The sequence below is a fragment of the Lacerta agilis genome, chromosome 1 (genome assembly GCF_009819535.1).
Source record: "Lacerta agilis isolate rLacAgi1 chromosome 1, rLacAgi1.pri, whole genome shotgun sequence".
Lineage (NCBI taxonomy): Eukaryota > Metazoa > Chordata > Lepidosauria > Squamata > Lacertidae > Lacerta > Lacerta agilis.
In genome coordinates this window covers 76,429,252-76,449,983 of record NC_046312.1, presented here as the reverse complement: position 1 = coordinate 76,449,983, position 20,732 = coordinate 76,429,252, and the positions used below count along the sequence as shown (strand labels likewise).

The window sequence follows — 20,732 nt, the reverse complement described above, 5'->3', positions numbered from 1 at the left end:
GATGGTTCATGGAATACAGTTTGGGAGCCACTGGCCTTAGAACACAAGTTCATAACCAATAATGTGATCTTAACATAGGGAAACATTTAGTTAGAATTGCCTGAGAGTCCAGTGGAAGTGCTTATCTGGTGTCTGGACTCAATAAAGAACTGGATGATGACTTAGAATCATAGAGTTGGAAGAGACCACAAGGGCCATCCAGTCCAACCCCCTGCCAAGCAGGAAACACCATCAAAGCATTCCTGACAGATGGCTGTCAAGCCTCTGCTTAAAGACCTCCAAAGAAGGAGACTCCACCACACTCCTTGGCAGCAAATTCCACTGTCGAACAGCTCTTACTGTCAGGAAGTTCTTCCTAATGTTTAGGTGGAATCTTCTTTCTTGTAGTTTGAATCCATTGCTCCATGTCTGCTTCTCTGGAGCAGCAGAAAACAACCTTTCTCCCTCCTCTATATGAAATCCTTTTATATATTTAAACATGGCTATCATATCACCCCTTAACCTTCTCTTCTCCAGGCTAAACATACCCAGCTCCCTAAGCCGTTCCTCATAAGGCATCGTTTCCAGGCCTTTGACCATTTTGGTTGCCCTCCTCTGGACACGTTCCAGCTTGTCAGTATCCTTCTTGAACTGTGGTGCCCAGAACTGGACACAGTACTCCAGGTGAGGTCTGACCAGAGCAGAATACAGTGGTACTATTACTTCCCTTGATCTAGATGGTATACTCCTATTGATGCAGCCCAGAATTGCATTGTTTTTTGACTCATGTCAAGTTTGTGGTCTACCAAGACTCCTAGATCCTTTTCACATGTACTGCTCTCAAGCCAGGTGTCACCCATCCTGTATTTGTGCCTTTCATTTTTTTGCCCAAGTGTAGTACTTTACATTTCTCCCTGTTAAAATTCATCTTGTTTGCTTTGGCCCAGTTCTCTAATCTGTTAAGGTCATTTTGAAGTGTGATCCTGTCCTCTGGGGTATTAGCCACCTCTCCCAATTTGGTGTCATCTGCAAACTTGATCAGGATGCCCTCAAGCCCATCATCCAAGTCATTGATAAAGATGTTGAATAAGACTGGGCCCAAGACAGAACCCTGTGGCACCCCACTAGTCACTTCTCTCCAGGATGAAGAGGAGCCATTCATGAGCACCCTTTGGGTTCGGTCAGTCAGCCAGTTACAAATCCACTGAATGGTAGCATTGTCTAGCCCACATTTTACCAGCTTCTTTACAAGAATATCATGGGGCACCTTGTCAAAGGCCTTGCTGAAATCAAGATAGGCTACATCCACAGCGTTCCCTTCATCTGCGAGGCTTGTAATTCTGTCAAAAAATGAGATCAGATTGGTCTGACATGACTTATTTTTCAGAAACCCATGCTGACTTTTAGTGATCAGAGTATTCCTTTCTAGGTGCTCACAAACCGTTTGCTTAATGATCTGCTCTAGAATTTTTCCTGGTATTGATGTCAGGCTGACTGTGCGGTAATTGTTTGGGTCCTCTTTCCCCCTTTTTGAAAATAGGGACAACATTTGCCCTCCTCCAGTCTGCTGGCACTTCGCCTGTTCTCCAGGAATTCTCAAAGACTACTGCCAGTGGTTCTGAAATCACCTCTGCCAGTTCTTTAAATACTATTGGATGTAGTTCATCTGGCCCTGGAGACTTGAATACATCTAAACTAGCCAAGAATTCTTGTACTACTTCCTTACTTATTCTGGGCTGTGTTTCACCTGCTGAACCATCTGCTCCATATTCTTCAGGTTGGGCATTGTTTTCTTTTTTGGAGAAGACTGAGGCAAAGACGGCATTGAGGAGTTCTGTGCTTTCTCTGTCCCCTGTTCGCATTTCACCATCTTCTCCTCTAAGTGACCCCACTTTCTTTGTTTTCCCTTTTGCTATGGACATACCCATAAAAGCCCTTTTTATTGCTTTTAACCTTTCTAGCAAGCCTGAGTTCATTCTGTGCTTTAGCTTTTCTGACTTTGTCTCTACACGTGTTGGCTATTTGTTTGAATTCCTCTCTGGTGGTTTCCCCCTTTTTCCATTTTTTGTACATATCCCTTTTAAATCTTAACTCAGTTAAAAGTTCTTTAGATAGCCACCCTGGCTTCCTTAGGCACCTTCCATGTTTCCGTCTCATTGGTATTGCCTGAAGTTGTGCTTTTAATATCTCCCTTTTAACAAACTCCCAGCCATCATGAGCTCCCTTCCCTTTTAGTATTACCCAGGAGTATTGCCCAGGAGGACTCCCCTGCCTGAGTGCCTGAGGGCCCCGTTCCTGCCACTCACCACCTGGCCCAGGGCGGGGCCTGGTAAGGCCATAAAAGGACTGCTGCTGCCTCTGCTTTGCTGCTGGTTGCTGCTGCCCAGGAGGACTCCCCTGCCTGAGTGCCTGAGGGCCCCGTTCCTGCCACTCACCATCTGGCCCAGGGCGGGGCCTGGTAAGGCCTCAAAAGGACTGCTGCTGCCTCTGCTTTGCTGCTGGTTGCTGCTGCCCAGGAGGACCCCCCTGCCTGAGTGCCTGAGTGCTGCTGCTGTCCAGCTCTTTTTTAAATGTTTTTTTTCTTTTTTCTTTTTTTTCTTAAATGTTTTAAAATGTTTCTATTATTATTATTATTTCTTTTCATCTTTTTAAGTTTTCTTGTTGTGGGGGTGGGATAGATGTTTAGTGGGGTTTTGAGTTTTGTATAATTTTGGTTACTTGTAATTTTTATAGTTTTTGGTTTGTATTGTTGTGTTTTGTTTTCTGTTTTTATATAGGTTTAATTTTGTTCTTAAGGGGTGGGGTCAGGGCTGCCTGGGAGGGGGTCCCGGCCAACAAAATGGCTGGGGCAGGTTCCACAGGGTGGGATGCACTGGGACAACCGATCTCAGTGATCACGGGCAGGAGGAGGAGTTACGCTAAGACCAGACCATGTCATTGCCGAGGAGGCAGGTTTAGTCGTTGTCTGAGGACTATTCCTGCCTCCGGGTCTGGTCCTGACCGGACGGATACTGGATTCAGCAAGGGATACCCACATGACCTGAAGATGCTGCTGTGCAATGCCAGGTCAATGTTGAATAAAACCACTGCCATCCACGACTTGATTGTGGATGGTGGACTTGACCTGGCATGTGTAACAGAGACTTGGTTGGATGAAGCGGATGGGCCTGTCCTTGCCGCTGCTTGTCCACCAGGTTTCTCTTACGCACAGCAACCCAGGCCATCTGGGCGGGGAGGGGGGGTTGCAGTGATTTTTAGGAAGTCATTAGTTTGCACCAGGCGTCCTATTGGGAAGACCCAGTTCTCTGAGTGCATGTTCTGGAAGTTGGGCAATAGGGGCAGTACAGGATTCCTTTTGGTGTACCGACCTCCCCGCTGCACCAAGGATTCCCTGCCCGAGCTGCTTCAGGTCGTGGCGGATGTTCTCCTGGAGTCACCTAGTTTGGTCGTCCTAGGGGATTTTAACATCCATGCCGACACGACCTTACAAGGGGCCGCTCGGGACTTCGTGGAAAGCATGGCCTCCATGGGGCTGTCCCTGAATAAGTCTGGTCCAACTCATAGCCGAGGACATGCCTTAGACCTGGTATTCACCTCTATGGATGTTGGTGATCTGACATTAAAAAAAAGTGAAACTAAAGAAGTGCCATGGTCAGATCACTTCCTGGTACAACTGGACTTCTCCGCAACCCTTCCCCTCTGCAGGGAGGTGGGACCAATTCGGATGGTCCGCCCCCGCCACTTAATGGATCCAAATGGTTTCCAGAGAGTGGTAGGGGATACTTTATCCCATGTTGATGGCCTTTCAGCCGATTCCCTGGTGGCCCGCTGGAATGTGGAGCTAACCAGGGCTATTGACTGTTTGGCTCCGAAGCGCCCTCTCCGGTTGCATGGAGCCCGGACAGCCCCGTGGTTTTCCCCGGAGCTGAGGGCGATGAAACAATCGTTGAGACGGCTAGAGCGCCGGTGGCAGAAAACCCATTCTGAATCCGACCGAACACAGGTTAGAGCTCAACGTCGAGCCTACCAAGTGGCGATAGCGACGGCGAAGAAGACTTTCTTCACCGCCTCTATTGCATCTGCGGAAAATAGCAGCAGGAGACTCTTTCAGGTGGTTCGGAATCTATCGGAGCCACCTTCGTCATCGGGGCCTGGTAGGGACCCCAAGATCTCCTGCAATGCGTTTGCAAAGTTTTTTGCAGATAAAATCGCTCAGATTCGGAAAGAGATAGACTCCACCGTGGGAGCAGGGCCAGGGCGGGAGAGTGCCAGAGTCCTGTCTAGTCCAGTTGCGTGGGATCAATTTCAGTCTGTTACCTCCGAGGATGTGGACAGGCTGCTTGGACGAGTGAAACCAACCACCTGTCTCCTTGATCCTTGCCCATCCTGGCTTATAAAAGCTAGCCGGGAGGGGCTGGGCGATGGGCTGCGCGGGGTGGTGAATGCTTCCCTCTGTGAGGGAGCCTTCCCAGCCCCGCTGAAAGAGGCGGTCATTAAACCGCTTCTTAAAAAAACATCTTTAGACCCGGCCAATATGGCCAACTATCGCCCAGTCTCAAATCTACCATTCTTGGGCAAGGTGATTGAGAGGGTGGTTGCTGAACAACTCCAGGCACGCCTGGAAGAAGCGGACCATTTGGATCCCTTCCAATCGGGATTCAGGCCTCACCATGGGACTGAAACCGCCTTGGTCGCGCTGGTCGATGATCTCCGGCGGGCTAGGGACAAAGGTGAGAGCTGTTTCCTAGTTCTGCTGGATCTCTCAGCGGCCTTTGACACCATCGACCATAACATCCTTCTAGACCGGCTAGAGGGGTTGGGAGCTGGAGGCACTGTTATACAGTGGTTCCGCTCCTTCCTCCTGGGCCGTGTTCAGAAAGTGGTGGTGGGGGATGAGTGTTCAGACCCCTGGGCTCTCACTTGTGGGGTGCCTCAGGGTTCTGTCCTCTCCCCCATGCTTTTTAATATCTATATGAAGCCGCTGGGAGAGATCATCAGGGGGTTTGGGCTGGGTGTTCATCAGTATGCGGATGATACCCAGCTCTACCTCTCTTTCAAATCAGAACCAGTGAAGGCCGTGAAGGTCCTGTGTGAGTGCCTGGAGGCGGTTGGAGGATGGATGGCGGCTAACAGATTGAGGTTGAATCCTGACAAGACAGAAGTACTGTTCTTGGGGGACAGGAGGAGGGCAGGTGTGGAGGATTCCCTGGTCCTGAATGGGGTAACTGTGCCCCTGAAGGACCAGGTGCGCAGCCTGGGAGTCATTTTGGACTCACAGCTGTCCATGGAAGCGCAGGTTAATTCTGTATCCAGGGCAGCTGTCTACCAGCTCCACCTGGTACGCAGGCTGAGACCCTACCTGCCCGCGGACTGTCTCACCAAAGTGGTGCATGCTCTGGTTATCTCCCGCTTGGACTACTGCAATGCGCTCTATGTGGGGCTGCCTTTGAAGGTGACCCGGAAACTGCAATTAATCCAAAATGCGGCAGCTAGACTGGTGACTGGGAGTGGCCGCCGAGACCACATAACACCGGTCCTGAGAGATCTGCATTGGCTCCCAGTACGTTTCCGAGCACAATTCAAAGTGTTGGTGCTGACCTTTAAAGCCCTAAACGGCCTCGGTCCTGTATACCTGAAGGAGCGTCTCCACCCCCATCATTCAGCCCGGACACTGAGATCCAGCGCCGAGGGCCTTCTGTCTGTTCCCTCACTGCGAGAAGCAAAACTACAGGGAACCAGGCAGAGGGCCTTCTCGGTAGTGGCGCCCGCCCTGTGGAACGCCCTCCCATCACAGGTCAGGGAAATAAACAACTACCTGACATTCAGAAAAAACCTGAAGGCAGCCCTTTTTAGGGAAGTTTTTAATGTTTGATATTGTTGTATTTGGTTTCTGTTGGAAGCCGCCCAGAGTGGCTGGGGAAATCCAGCCAGATGGGCGGGGTACAAATAATAAATATTATTATTATTATATTATTACTGTCCATGGGATCTCACCTAGCGTTTCCCTAAGTTTTCTGAAGTTGGCTTTCTTAAAGTCTAGAATTTGAGTCTTAGTATGCTTGGTTGTTCCTTTCCGCTGTATAAATAAACTCCAGAAGAGCACAATCACTCCCACAGAGTGTTTGTTGTGGGGGAGGAAGGGAAAGGAGAATGTTAGCAGCTTTGAGACTCCTTTGGGTAGTGAAAAGCGGGATATCAAATCCAAACTCCTCCTCCTCCTCCTCTTCTTCTTCTTCTTCTTCTTCTTCTTCTTCTTCACCACCTAATGATCCTGCCACTTCTACTCCACTAACCAGGTCATCACTATTGGTTAGGACCAGATCTAAAATGGCTGATCCTCTTGTTGCTTCTCCCACTTTCTAGACAATGAAATTGTCTGCAAGACCAGTGAGGAATCTGTTCGACCTTATGCTCTTGGCTGAGTTTGACATCCATTAAATATCAGGATAGTTGAAATCCCCCATTACTACTATCTCACTTCCTTTTGAATGCTTGGTCTTCTGTTCCAGGAAGGCATCATCTGTGTCCTCAGTTTGGCTTGGGGATCTATAGTAAACTCCCACAATGAGAAAAAACAAAACAAAATAAAAAATTCCTTCCAGTAGCACCTTAGAGACTAACTAAGTTTGTTCTTGGTATGAGCTTTCGTGTGCATGCACATTTCTTCAGATACCACAGTGAGATCACTGTTATTTTTCTCTCCCTTAATTTTGACCCAGATACTCTCAATTTGGCTTTGAAGTTTTAAATCCTGGATCTCTACACAGGGATACACATCCCTGATATATAATGCCATTCCTCCTCCTTTCCTGTTTGGTCTATTTCTCTGAAATAGATTGTATCCCTCTATTACTACATTCCAATCATGAGACTCATCCCACCAGTTTTCAGTGATGCCCTATTATGTCGTATTTAGTTTGCTGTACCAAGAGCTCAAGTTCATCTTGTTTATTTCCCATGCTCTGTGCATTAGTATACAGACATTGAAGACCATTGATCGTTCCCCCTAGTCTCTTATTTAAGGATTTTTTCCTCCCGCCACTGGGTCTGCGTGCTGTTTGCTCCATTTGGTCCTTGACATTTGGATGATCATCTTCAGCACTTGATAGACTTACCTTCAGGACCACTCCCCCCCCATAAACTTGTAAACTGAAGCTCAACCCTGCCAAGATGGGGGTCCGGTTGGCATTTCTATCAGAACAACTGAGACAGAGTCCTGTGGTAATTGCCACGCATTGAACCAAGGACAGAACTGTGGTTATGACTGCCCACTTAGCACTCTGGCTTGCTGAGCCTCCACAGATTGATTGTTCTCTTGGGCTGTAACTGCATGTTTTGAGCCCTGGGTTGCAGGAGCCTTTGCCTTTGAGAATGCCTTCTAAGTACTGTCTGCAGCCTTTGGGGGTGGGCAATTTCATGTCAGGCAAGACATATTTGTACAAGCATTAAAACAAGGTGCTCCAAACACTTGAAAAAAATGGAGGAGAGTAGTGGCACTAAAACACAGGTGGGGAACTTGTAAGTGAAGAGTTGCCTTAGTTGAGTTGCTTTAAAAGAATGAAAACATATTTGTCAACTAAAGCAGTCTTAGCCACTTGTCAAAATACCTTCAGCTGGCATGCAAAAAAAGCACGGGTCATCCAGCAATTCATTAATGGTTTTTATATGATCAACTAAGAGCAATGGAACCCTAATTCCTTTAGTTTCTGGTGAATTTCCTCAATACCTGATCAGCCCCACCTTCGGAATCTTCAGTTGGGGGAAGCCAGCTCTCCCTTGTATCACATCCCTTAAATTCCCATACACGGGGGGATTTGATCATCAGCTCACTAGAATTTGTGAAGAGATTAGAAAGGTAGGACAAGAGCTGAGAATTGGGCCCTTCTCACCATGATGGTTTCTTGGGAGCCTGGGATATTCCTTTTGAGGGAGATTCCTTGGTGCTAACTAGACATATTTGAGTTATAATTTCTGACCTGAACTTTCTGAAACACCACCATCCTTCAAAATTTACACTTTTCCAAATATGCAGTATACTTTAATCAAGTAATGTGTGCAAAAATACATATGCTATGGTTAAGTTTGCATAAAAATGCATATCTGGAGGGAGGAAATAACATAAAAATGCATTGTCTTCGGCGCATTGCTTTGCAAAAGAGTGTATATTGGGCAAAATTGATTGATTTTCCTTTTTGGTGTGAAATTGGATTAGGTCCCTCTTTCAGGGATCCTATATGCAACTGGCTGACCCTTGTGAAAACGGGATGCTGAACTAGATTGGCCATTGACCTTATCTTTGTATGGTCATTATTTTCCTGCTCCACTGATTTTGTATCTTTCTGTTATTTTAAAGTGAAGTTTTGTAAGCAACCTTGATCATTTTTCCTGAAGAGCAGGCTTCTAAGGAAACATTCAGGATTGCTTTGTTAATGTGTTGTTGTTTTTTATGAAGCAACTGTCTTGATATCTGTATTATCAAATTCACTCTATGATAATGTACCGGTAAGTCGAGATATCTTTAGGATCTTACTATTTACTTACTATTAGCTTCTCTTCTCAATTACCTTGTCTTAAATATTTTAGGTTTATGAATATTCATGAAGTAAAGACCTATTGGGAAAGCAAAGGAGTGCTGGTAAAGTTGAAGAAATTGCTTTCTGATTGGGTTTACAGCGTGAAAGAGGAAACATTTAAGCCACCAAAGTTAGTGTTTACCAATGTTTGCTAAAATATGGTTGACAGAAAAAGTAGTGGGCTTACACAGTAAAATTATACAGACATACACATTCATTTGCTAAGATTAATAATCAAAATATTGAGCATAGTTGTTGAGGTTTGCTGGGGTTTGGCCACAAGGAATCAAGTTTCCAGTTCTGTGGAGAGCTAACTGTTGTTCCAGAGGTGAGAAGTGCAGTTCCAGGCAGTTAATCAAATCCCAAAATGACAAACAGAGTTCTGAAGGACCAAAAGCAAGCAACTACCAGACATTTAGAAGACATCTGAAGGCATCCCTGTTTAGGGAAGCTTTTAATGTTTAATAGATTATTGTATTTTAATATCCTGTTGGAAGCTGCCCAGAGTGGCTGGGGAAACCCAGCCAGATGGGTGGGGAATGAATGAATGAATGAATGAATAATTGCAAGTTCCAAAATCAGCAAGTAAGATCAGAAAGCTAAGGCTTTCAAAAATCAGTGTCAAAGTCAGCTGTGTAGGGTAGGGAGGAGTTGGCTTCACCAGACATGATCCTGCTCAGAGAGGCACATTATTCAAAGTGACGAGCAAGCTCTGAAGCTTAGATTTTATAAGGCAAGGGAGTGCTAAAGTCTGATGGTGGTGCTTATATTGTAACCCTAATGGATATCTTTGGATGCACAGTTCAGGTTGCAGGAATGCAGCCGTAGTGGCACAGGAGGTTAGGCTCGGGAGGTGGGGGCGGCGCGGCTGAGTGCTGGGAGCCCTGAGTCTAGATTTCTCTTGACAGTGGTTCATATCCCTGTGTGTGCAGGTGGAGATCAGTATAGAACTCAATTGAGTCTTCTTTATGGCTAGTGTTCTGGCCCAGTTCTGAGCATGGGAGCTGTCAGCATTCTCCACTGACTCCCTACTCTTTAGTCTGAGAAAAGGGGCTGAGGCTGAGGAAACATTGATGGCAGTGATGGGTAGAAGATTGGATGCAGAATTCTACTTTTGGCCTTGCCAGCATCACGTTTCTTTGGAGCAAGGTCAGTGTTGGCAAGAAAGAAAAGAATACAAGTGTGTTGTACTGTTCTTCCTCTGATACCTCTGGGTACCTCCTTCTTTGGGAAGTAAGTCTCAAACAGCCCATACAATAATGTATAGTTTTGTTGGGAAATCCCCTATTTCCAATGGGGAGGGGTGCCCAGGTTTAGGAGAGGAAGAGGAGCAGGACTCTTTTGCACACTTTTTCATTCTTCTCATTTAGCGTCACAAGACTCCTTAGCATCTCTAGTTGTTGATAGATTCCTGCCTGACTATGGGTCTTATCATGCATTTTTAAATAGTCTAATTACCCTGTTTCTCCTAAAATAAGACATAGCCATAAAATAAGCCATAGCAGGATTTCTATGCATTTGCGAAATATAAGCCGTTCCCCAAAAATAAGCCATACCCCGAAAATAAGCCATAGTGACGTGGTACCTCCCATTAAAACAGCCTGGAGAGGCGTGGCTATGCAGCGTACCAATGCGACACGGTTAAAATAAGACATCCCCCGAAAATAAGCCATACTGTGTTTTGTTGGGTGAAAAAAAATATAAGACGGTGTCTTATTTTAGGAGAAACACGGTACCCATGTATGGTATGAACAAGTAAATATAATGTAGTGGTCAGAATTTTCTAAATGATTTGGTAACTAATCAAAGGTCAAAATTTTATTCTCCTCCCTCCACAGAAGCAAGTTTTTAAGAATGTGCCACTATATAGTATTTATGGATGAATTTGAATATATAAGTACCATGATGACATTTTTGAACTGTGTCCCTATCGTTCTTCACTTTATACCAAAGTATTCTACAACATTTTTTAAAGTACTAAAAAGGTGCAACTACTATTATCTGGCTTTATATATATTGGAAGCATTATTTAAGGTACTGACTATTCAAAGTATTGCAATATTTGTATTAATTGTATTTTTAATTATTGACTTACATTTTTACAATATGGAATTTGAATTTACTTGACCAACGGTGTGAAATTGAAACTCTTGTTTCTTGGAAATATTACACCCTGCTCATTCTTTTTCTTTAGTTAATGTTCTGATTCTTGCTGTGGCTTAAAAGAAACAACTATAGTTGTGTTGACTGAGAGTTGATCCCGCTCCTCTCTTGATCACCTCCTGCAAGATCACAGAGTTTTGTGCAAAGCTGCCTGTGAACATTATTACAGTCAGTGGAGCTCACGCCCTCCCCATTAATTCTATTTGGTTAGATTTATAGAATTGTGTTGTGTCTATGCTTTATGTTTGAAAACTTAGGAATAACTTTCCTCTGCTGTTGCCCCTACAGCAATTTAGAGAAGTACATAAATGTTAATCATAGCTTACAGCTGATTGTAGACCTATTTTGGATGAATTTATTTAATCTCCTTTTAAGGTGGTCTAAGGTTGTGGCCGTCTCAAAATCTTGTGGCAGTGAATACCATACATTAATGTGAAGAGCTCATCAGTGCTAGGTCAGATCAGAAGTCTACCATCCTGTTTCCCACAGTGGCCAACCTTGTGAACTTCTGCAGAGCCTGAAGATACTAGGCTCTCCCATTGTTGCTTCCCACCAGTAACTAGTACTGGTATTGGTTTCCATTCACCTGGTTTGGAGAGTTTTTTTGAAGCCCTTGTAAGTTATCTGGGGGTTTCATTACACTGAATAATTTGGTGTATTGCAAATTTGTCCACATCACGACTTATTACATGTCTTTTGTGAACCAATTAAAAGCACCAGTCCCCAATACAGAACCTTTTGAGGCTCCTCTTCTTACTACTAGTCATTGTTTTTATTATGTAAGGTGCTTTGGGAGCCTTGTCAACTGAGGAGTGGAATAAAAATGCTTAATACACACAATGTACTTTCCTGTTTGATGTCAACTAACTATTTGTTTTAAACAGGCTTTTGCAATGGGGAGGAGCTACATATTTTACCACTGGAACCAGTTTGATCTTATAATCATAGTAGTGGGAGTTGTAGATGTGATGATTACTAGCTTCTTTAAAACACTCAGTAGACCGTATATGATTGGTACTATCAGGATATTTCGGTTTATTCGTGTTTTAAGAATTCTGCGGCTCTTTAAGGTAAAAAAAAAATTCATCATTTTTTCAGTAATGTGTTATGCTTTGTTAGTAGAAAACTATATTTTCTTCTGTGGTTCGGGAATTGGGTATTTTTTGTGGGGGGGAACCTTCTGTTTACAGACAGGACTTCTAGAAAAAATGACATCGTTGGGAGGGGCTTTTCCTCAATTCCTATGAATGACTTCACTCAATTCCTAAGCTGCCTTGAGTCCATGTCAGGAAAAAAGGCAGGGTATAAATAAATATTGTAATAATAATTCCCAGAGCAATCCTGCTTCACTAGAATGCAGCAGGCACTTGGCATGAGTTGTAGCTGAGCTTTTGTGACATTGTTTAAAAATAGCTAATTGAATTTGCGGAAGATAAGGTCCTATGGTCCTGGCTGGGTAATGTTGCAGGAGCTGTAATGGTCTAGTATGACCATTAACTGTGCAATACATGATAAATGTATATTTTAATACATTGTGTATTTCAGCTTGTGATACCTAGAACAATTTATTTATTGGACAAGCAAATAAACAAACAGCTCACTTTCCGTTATGATATCGCCAAAGGATATGTTCAAGGTGAAGAAGATACAAATTGTTTAATTGGACAGATTGCTGGCCATGAGAGAGTTTATCAAGTGAGTACATGACTTCACATTTTAAGCAGAAAATTACATCACTTGTGATACCATTCCTTAGAGCAGGGATGAGGAACTTGTGGAACCAGATGGACTACAGCTTCCATCATACCTACCCATTAGCCATACTGACTGTGGTGGTGGAGTGCAACAATACCTGAAGAGCCGCAGGTTCCCATTTCCTGCTTTAAAGAGTCAATAATATATTTTGAGAAGTACTCTTCACAAGGGGATTACATGCTATTTTGTACCTGTAAAAAGTTAAGGGCACACGGAAGTAGTTGAGGCTAGTAGAATCTAAAAAATAAATAAATGAATGTAACAAGATCAAGATAAGAGAACTGAACCTTAACGAAACAGCTTAGTGTCCGTCAAGCAACCACATTAATTTTAAGTACCATAGGACGGTGCCCTCTGAAGTAGTAGAGAGGACAGCCCCAAATAATGTGCAGCTGCTCAAAACTAAAGAAATGAATATCTTCCATTTAAATGCCCTTTTCCAAAGTTAAAGAAAAAATGGCTCCCTCCAATGGAACTCAGTTCATATGTAACACTTAGTAATTAGGAAATGGGAATCATGCCACAGATTTCTCCCCTCCCCATATCTCACTGAAATGAACCAGCATTGCCTGGTAAGTATTGTAAACCATGGTTTGTATTCTAGCTGCCTGGAACCTGCTTTATAGTTTTATTTATTTTAAGTGCTTTAAGCATTTAGGTTGTGGGCAAGAATAAAATCTTACTTAAAAAATAAGTACAGAAATACATACGTACTACTAAAAATTGGTATAATTATTCATTAGTGGCTATAGATATGTAATTGCCTTTCAAGAAAACTTGTGTTCTGCTTAACATAAGGTGTATTTTCTTCCTTTTTACAGGAAATACATAGAATATTGGAAACAAACAAACAAGAGGCTATGAAAGAGTTAGGTAGGAATTTAATGAGGTTTACATACGAATTGTTCTGGGTAGTTCTTGAGAAATAATGAATACTTATTTAATTCCAATTTCCAAAACTTTTATAAAATTCTGAGGAAAATTTAAAGTCCTAAGATATTGTTTTTATTATTAAGACTGCTCCTGCTCCTCTTGAATTCAGGAAACTGGCAGTTTTTTGGAAATGAGGTTACTTACATAATAAGTAAACAGCAAAAGGGATCATTGTGGCAAACAGTTTTTTCAGGCAAGAAATGTTTGATCCCAACTCAACTGAAAGAAAATTGTTTAGGTAACTAATATTTTAATTTGTTTTAGGATTAATGCAGCGTGATTATCCAGAGATTGTCACAGGCGTGAAAACCAAACAAGCAGTCCAAACAGTGCTAAACACAGCTTCTGAAACTCTAAAGTTTATGATATCGGGAGGAATTGTTGACAAAACTGAAGGTGGTGAACTACATAAGGTAATTTTTAAAATCCACACCTATGTATATAAAGGTAAAGAAAGGTAAAGGGACCCCTGACCATTCGGTCCAGGCGTGACCAACTCTGGGGTTGCGGCGCTCATCTCGCTGTATTGGCTGAGGGAGCCGGCGTACAGCTTCCAGGTCATGTGGCCAGCATGACAAAGCTGTTTCTGGCATACCAGAGCAGCGCACGGAAACACTGTTTACCTTCCCGCCGGAGCGGTACCTATTTATCTTCTTGCACTTTGACGTGCTTTCGAACTGCTAGGTTGGCAGGAGCATGGACCAAGCAACAGGAGCTCACATATACAGATATGTATATATCTGTGCCTAACTATATCTGTATCACCATATCTTTCATTAGTAGATTAATGTCCTACTTTTGACTAGAGTCTCCAAAGCAGCTAGGAAAGCCCTCCTGGAGCAGGAGCTGCAACAAAAGTTCCTTTCCACAGTGCAGTTCCTATAAGTTGACCCTGTTGGAATTGGCACAAGACTGACTGTGTATACATGTGTATACAACTTACACGTATATTATGAGAAAGCAGAAAGTAGCAGTGAAAAGCAAATCAGGCAGAATATACTTGTACATTACAAAATACACAGTTGAGATCAAAATGGAGTCAGTGCTCAGGAGGGCTCAGGACTAGCATCCTTTCCCATCAGCTACATGAAAAAAGACTGAGCTCTGAGCAGGGAGGAGGTAGTGAGGATTATTTTCCCACTGTTACTTTTCTTGCCAGGGGAAGCAAATGATGTGACCTCACAGAATGCCCTCTAGGAATTTACAGGGGGGAACTCCATGTGTCTTATCCCTTGGCTTACTTAGCAACACATGACATTTTATTTTCGCTGCAGTCATTATTTCCCACCATATCTCTACCTTCTGGACTAGTTTCTGTAGATTGTAAGATTACTTTTCTTCTTTAGATGATTCTAATTAAAAAACAACAGCTTGCATCACTTCCATCTAAAATTGCACCTCCTACTGCACAAGAACTTCTGCGTAATGTCATTTGGCTACAGAATGACAGAAAACAGGTAGAATTCATTCAGGTAAGCATTGTCGTAAAACATATTTCTATGCTTAAAAATAGTCTGTGTCTTATTTACATAAGGCCCCAAGAATGTAGATCCTTCATTCCGTGGGAGATTTAGATCCTGCTCCACTCATCAGGAGCTACCTGGCCAACTGGCCAGCCAGCCTTGCACCCCATTGAATTTGTCATCTGAATATGATCTGTGATCTCAGAATCCAGGGCTCATCAGCCCACTTTTATTACTTTTATTGCACAATTACTACTCCTTGATTTTGATGTGTAATATTTTTCATTTGTCCAGTGCAGTCAGATTGTACACAGAAAGCACTTATACATTCCGATTCAAAGGAATGTAATGCATCATTATGTGTGTCAACCAACATTTATTTCCAAAACCCATCCCTATTCATTGCTTTCTACCACCTCACCTCCCATCTTCTGAAAACGGCTGCTGCTTTAACAAAAAAACAGTTTTTCTTCATCACTTCCTGTGATACTTTGGCCTTACAAAGATAGAATATCTCCATGTGAGATGACCACTTTTTCTATTTTTCCCATTGGAATCTCCTACCTTGACCAGTGTGCTGGGTGCTCCTGTCCCCAACCATCTCTCATGAACATGTGATTTTCTTATTTACTCCCTATATTTGACTATGCGTTTGGAACCCTGACCTGGGATAAGGGGAGCTGTTTTTGAGGGGTGATTTTTGAATGGGTTACATGACACCCATCTCCCATGTATCATCTTTTGAAAATGACAACCCTCTGGTGATGTTTTTTTGTTTAAAAATGGTTAGAATTTATTTATGCATATTTGTGTATACTGTCTAATTTGTCCCTGAGTTTTTTACTTATATAAATATGTCAGTATTTCTGTTTAACTTTTAATCAATGTGAACATTTTGTAGGCTTTGTATTTCCATTATCTATTTGTTATTTGACATTTTAATGAATAATATTGAATAGGATTTCAAGATGTCATAACTTTCTGAACCCAAATGTTGGTTAATTTTTCACTGCCTCAAACCTGATACTGTTGTCTCTCTCAAGTGTTATGTTTCAATTTCTCAAAACATATTTCTTGTGGATTTGCAAACTTTTGAAAAGTTTCCTATAGATTGGAAAACACAATGAATGACTACTATTAATGACATTTACAAGTTATGCATTTCGAGACACACCATAAAACTACCATGCACGTTTAAACTGTCTCTTTTACATATCTCACCTTTATGTTACATTGTCAGAATACTTTAAAACCTTTTATACTAACATATACCGTATTTTTCGCTCCATAAGACGCACTTTTTTCCTCCTAAAAAGTAAGGAGAAATACCTGTGCGTCTTATGGAGCGAATGGTGGTCCCTGGAGCTGAATTGCCCAGGGGCCAAAAGCAGAGTGTGCTTTTTATTTTACAAAGAGAAAAGGGAGTGTTGAAAGGACCCCGCTCAGCAGCTGATCAGCAAGAGATCGGGAGAGAGATAAGAGTCCCGGCTCCCTTTCAGCCCCGCCCTCCTTTGTTGAATGTGCTGCAGAGGGAGGTTGTTTGTTTCCCCAAGGCATGTGACTGGCTGATTAGATTATCTGTCTGGAAACAGTAGAAAAGGCTCCCTTTCCTTAAGATTTTTCAGAAATGTGAGGTAAACCCCATTAAAATGGGGCTTTTCCTCTTTGCTTTTCCCCCTTTGCAAAAGGAGCTTTGCTTTTCCCCCTTTGCAAAAGAAGCTGCAAAACCTTTAGCTGATCCTCAAAACAAACAAACAAACAAAAAACAACCCAGGGCTTTTCCCTTTGCAAAAAAAGCTGCAAAACTTTTAGCTGATCCTACAAAAAAAGCCTTTTGCCTTTGCAAAAACAGCTGCAAAACTTTTAGCTGGTCCTCAAAAAAGCCAGGGCTTTTCCCTTTGCAAAAAAGCTGCAAAACTTTTAGCTGATCCTCAAAAACAACAACAACAACAACAACAACAACAACAACAACAACAACAACAACAACAACAACAACAACAGGGTTTTTGTAGGAGGAAAACCAGAAAAATATTTTTTCCCTTGTTTCCTCCTCTAAAAATGAGGTGCGCCCTATGGTCCAGTGCGTCCTATGGAGCGAAAAATACGGTAATAGATATCCAATCAGTATTCCATTTATTCATTTATTTATTTTTAATAAATTGAATGTATATTTGCTGATTCTTCAGATATTATCTGCCCATTATCTTTCTCCCATATATCTATAAAACATCTTACACTGCAGTCTTATTATGAAATGTTGCTGCAAATAGTACTCCTTTGCTGTCCTCCCAAAGTAAGCTTTCAGAAATATCTTAAGATATCTTAAATATTTATGTCCCCTCATTTTGTATGTACAGTGGATGCTCAGGTTGCAAATGTGATCCATGCGGGAGGCACGTTCGCAACCCGCAGCGTTTGGAACCTGCAGCGCCACATCTGTGCATGTGCGGGTCGCAATTTGGCACTTCTGCGCATGCGTGAGCGCCGAAACCCAGAAGTAACCCATTCCGGTACTTCCGGGTTCAGCGCAGTGCGCAACCCGAAAACATGCAGCCCGAAGCGTCTGTAACCTGAGGTATGACTGTACTGTGTGTCTTATGCTCTGTAATACTTTCTATACCATGTTCATTTATTTGCTGTTTTCAGAAAAAAGCAAAAATTCTTTATTATGATTATGGAGATATGATATGTGAGGAAGGTGAATTACCACAAGGAATCCATTTAATTGTATCAGGAATGATAAAGGTAAATGATAGTTATAGACAAAATACCTGAGGAAGATAAATAACTGGCAAGAAAATAGGGACATCACAATGGTGGAGAAAATTGTACTAAATATAGTTTATAACTTTTTACTGCAAGTCTCTAGCATACTTTCTTGACTTTAACTTTTTATAGGGATATATATGGTCATGACTGTTACTTTTTTATCTGCTAATGCAGCTGTAACATAAATAGTACCTTTTTGTCACTATCACCACCAACCTATAAACCTGTAAATGGATTATGTGGGAAAATCAATTGTCCACATCCAGTTTTGCCTCATGAGGGAAATTCCGCACAGGTTGAAATATTTAAGCTGCTACGTTCATTTGAGTAAGATTTTCCTTTCACCTATTGCCCAAATATAAAGCTTTATATCTTTGCTGTCACCAACAGGGAAATGGAGGAATTGCCAGGTAAATGCTTCTGTACATTTATTTGAGGCTGTGAATGTCCCATGCCCTCCAAATGCTCCTCAGACATTATTTCTCTTGTTGGGTATGTGTAAAAAGTCCCAATTCTTAGGGGTCTTTTTGGACTATCACAGTCACAAATCAGAAAAGGGTTTCTCCCTTTCTTTTCTCAGACGCATAAGAACATAAGAAGAGCCTGCTGGATCAGGTTGACAGCACATCTAGTACAGCATCCTGTTCTCACAGTGGTCAAACAATTGCCTGTGGGAAGCCAGCAAGCAGGATTGGAGCACAAGAGCACTCTCCCCTCCTGCAGTTTCCAGCAACTGGTGTACAGAAACAGTGCTGCCGCCAGCTGTGAAGGCAGAGCATAGCCACCATGGCTCACCGTGACTAGTAGCCATCAGTAGCCCTGTCCTCCATGAATTTTTCTAATTCTTTTTTAAAGCCAACCAGTTGGGTGGTTATCTCTGCTGCCTATGGGAGTGAGTTCCATGGTTTAGCTATGTACTGCATGAAGAAGTACTTTCTTTTATTTATCCCAAGTGTGATGTACTGAGTTGAATAGGATCCAAAATGCAGCAGTCTGATTGGTCCTAGAACAATAGGATTGAGATTGCAGCAGTCTGGTCCTAGAACAATAGGATCTAGAATGCAGCAGTCTGATTGGTCCGCAGGAGCCACCCAATCCAGCTCCAGGTGGAAGTGAATCCGCAACCCGATTGGCATACAGGAGTATCCTGGAATTAGCCAATCACGTGGGGCCCATTGTGTAAATAGTGTATATAAAGCAGACGTTTTGGGGGAACTGCATTCCTTACTACTATGAGCTGAATAAAGAGCATGAAATTCACACTTGACTCCGAGTATATTTCACTTGCGCCGAAGGTGGGATCCCGCTGAGCTGACCACCACACACAGCACCGCAGTACCGCCACCTGCCGCACTGCTGCCTCGCACCATGTATCCAGGCTTCAGTTCTGGGTCCCAAGGAACTCAAGATGGCAACTGACCGCAGCTTCTCGCCGTTCAACCCAGCATCAGGAGACTGGAAAGGGTATGCCACCCGTTTCACCTTCCTTCTAGAAGCTAAAGGGGTCACCAACGATGCCAAGAAGAGGGCGGTATTCTTCAGCGTCTGCGGAGAGGAGATGTTCAAAATCGCCCGGTCTCTCCTTGCGCCTGATGATGTCGCTACCGTTCCTTACAAAACAATAGTGGAACGGCTGAAGGGGCACTTCTTGCCGCAGCCCTCGGTGGTGGCTCATCGAAATGCCTTCTACGCAAAGCGGCAAGCCCTTGGGGAAACCATAACTGGGTTTGTGACCTCCCTCCGCCAAGCCGCTCGGTTCTGCAGCTTCTCAGAGTTGGAGAACATGCTGCGTGACCACCTCGTCAGTGGCCTGAGGGACGAGAAGCTGCAATGACGCCTCTACGCCAAGAAGGACCTAACATTCCAGGTTGCTCTGGAGGAGGCCCTGGCAACAAGCCGGTGAGAGGTCGACGCAAGAGGCACAGCCAAGCCTGCCGTCCCAACCAAGGGTCCACCACGAGGACCTCATCGACAACTCAGTACATAACACCGAGTCTTCCAACATTCACAACATTCAGCTTCATTGTATATCCACAAGTTCTCGTGTTAGGAAAGAGGGAGAAAAACTTTCCTCTATTCACTTTATCCCTGGTTCTAGATTCAGGTAGGTAGCTGTGTTGGTCTGACGCAGTAGAAATATATATTTTTTAAAAAATGGTCCAGTAGCACCTTAGAGACCAACTAAGTTTGTTCTTGGTATGAGCTTTCATGTGCATACACGCGCACACGAAAACTCATACCAAGAACAAACTTAGTTGTTCTCTAAGGTGCTACTGGACCATGTTTTTGTTTTTTAAAAATATATTTCCACTTTATCCACGCCATGCATAATTTTATAAACCTCTAACATGTCACCTCTTACTCTCCATTTCTCTAAAATAGACAGTCATGAATGTTGCATCCTTTCTTGGCATGGCAATTTGTAGTCGCTTGCATGAAAGGCCTCTTCTTTCCTCTCCTTTTCCTTTTCCACCTATACTGGCAAGGACAATTTTTATTTAAATGCAGCTGTTGTGGAAAAATGTTTCTCTGCAAATGAGCTGTTTATAAAATAAAAATACCACAAACTGGTGGAAAAAGGCAGGCTCCATCATTTACTTGGAGTGATGGAAACAAAATGAAAGTAGTGGATGTGGCAACAGATGGCACTAAGCAAAATGTCACCACCACAGATGTAAAAAAAAGCCCATCCATACAATGTGGCTCAATGCACCCACAGTTGAATAATGTGCAATTTTATTTTGGATTTTATTCCCGTACCAGATTATCTGCAGATTGGGAAAATCCAAATTTAGCAGATGGGAAATGTGGGCTGATACTTGGATGAGAAGGTTGGCTTGTGGCCATTGCAAACAAACAAACAAACAAACACAAACAGCTTCAAATCTAAACTCCGATGTAGATGAACCCATTAACTGGCGACAGTGATCCATGCTCTTATCACCTACCTGAATTATTTAAAATTCATTTACGTTTTGGTTTCTTTGAGGAAACAATTCCCCCCCATACATTATGTGCCTTCTCATGCACTTCATTGAACATCAAATCCTGCTCTGGGTCCCTCTGCTAATAGAAGTTTGGCAGCTGGACAAAATGA

The 20,732-nt window shown here is 43.0% G+C and overlaps 1 protein-coding gene across 1 annotated transcript in view; it reads left to right on the top strand.

Annotated features, from left to right (window-relative positions):
- Positions 1-20,732, top strand: part of LOC117050555 (sodium/hydrogen exchanger 10-like) — a 67,445-nt gene that overhangs the window by 31,691 nt on the left and 15,022 nt on the right. Inside the window, exons 14-21 of the mRNA XM_033156183.1 lie at positions 8,563-8,682; positions 10,391-10,586; positions 11,600-11,785; positions 12,261-12,410; positions 13,292-13,343; positions 13,668-13,816; positions 14,750-14,875; positions 17,513-17,611. Of these exons, the coding sequence (XP_033012074.1) occupies positions 8,563-8,682; positions 10,391-10,586; positions 11,600-11,785; positions 12,261-12,410; positions 13,292-13,343; positions 13,668-13,816; positions 14,750-14,875; positions 17,513-17,611 (1,078 nt within the window). The remainder of the gene's footprint in view (positions 1-8,562; positions 8,683-10,390; positions 10,587-11,599; positions 11,786-12,260; positions 12,411-13,291; positions 13,344-13,667; positions 13,817-14,749; positions 14,876-17,512; positions 17,612-20,732) is intronic.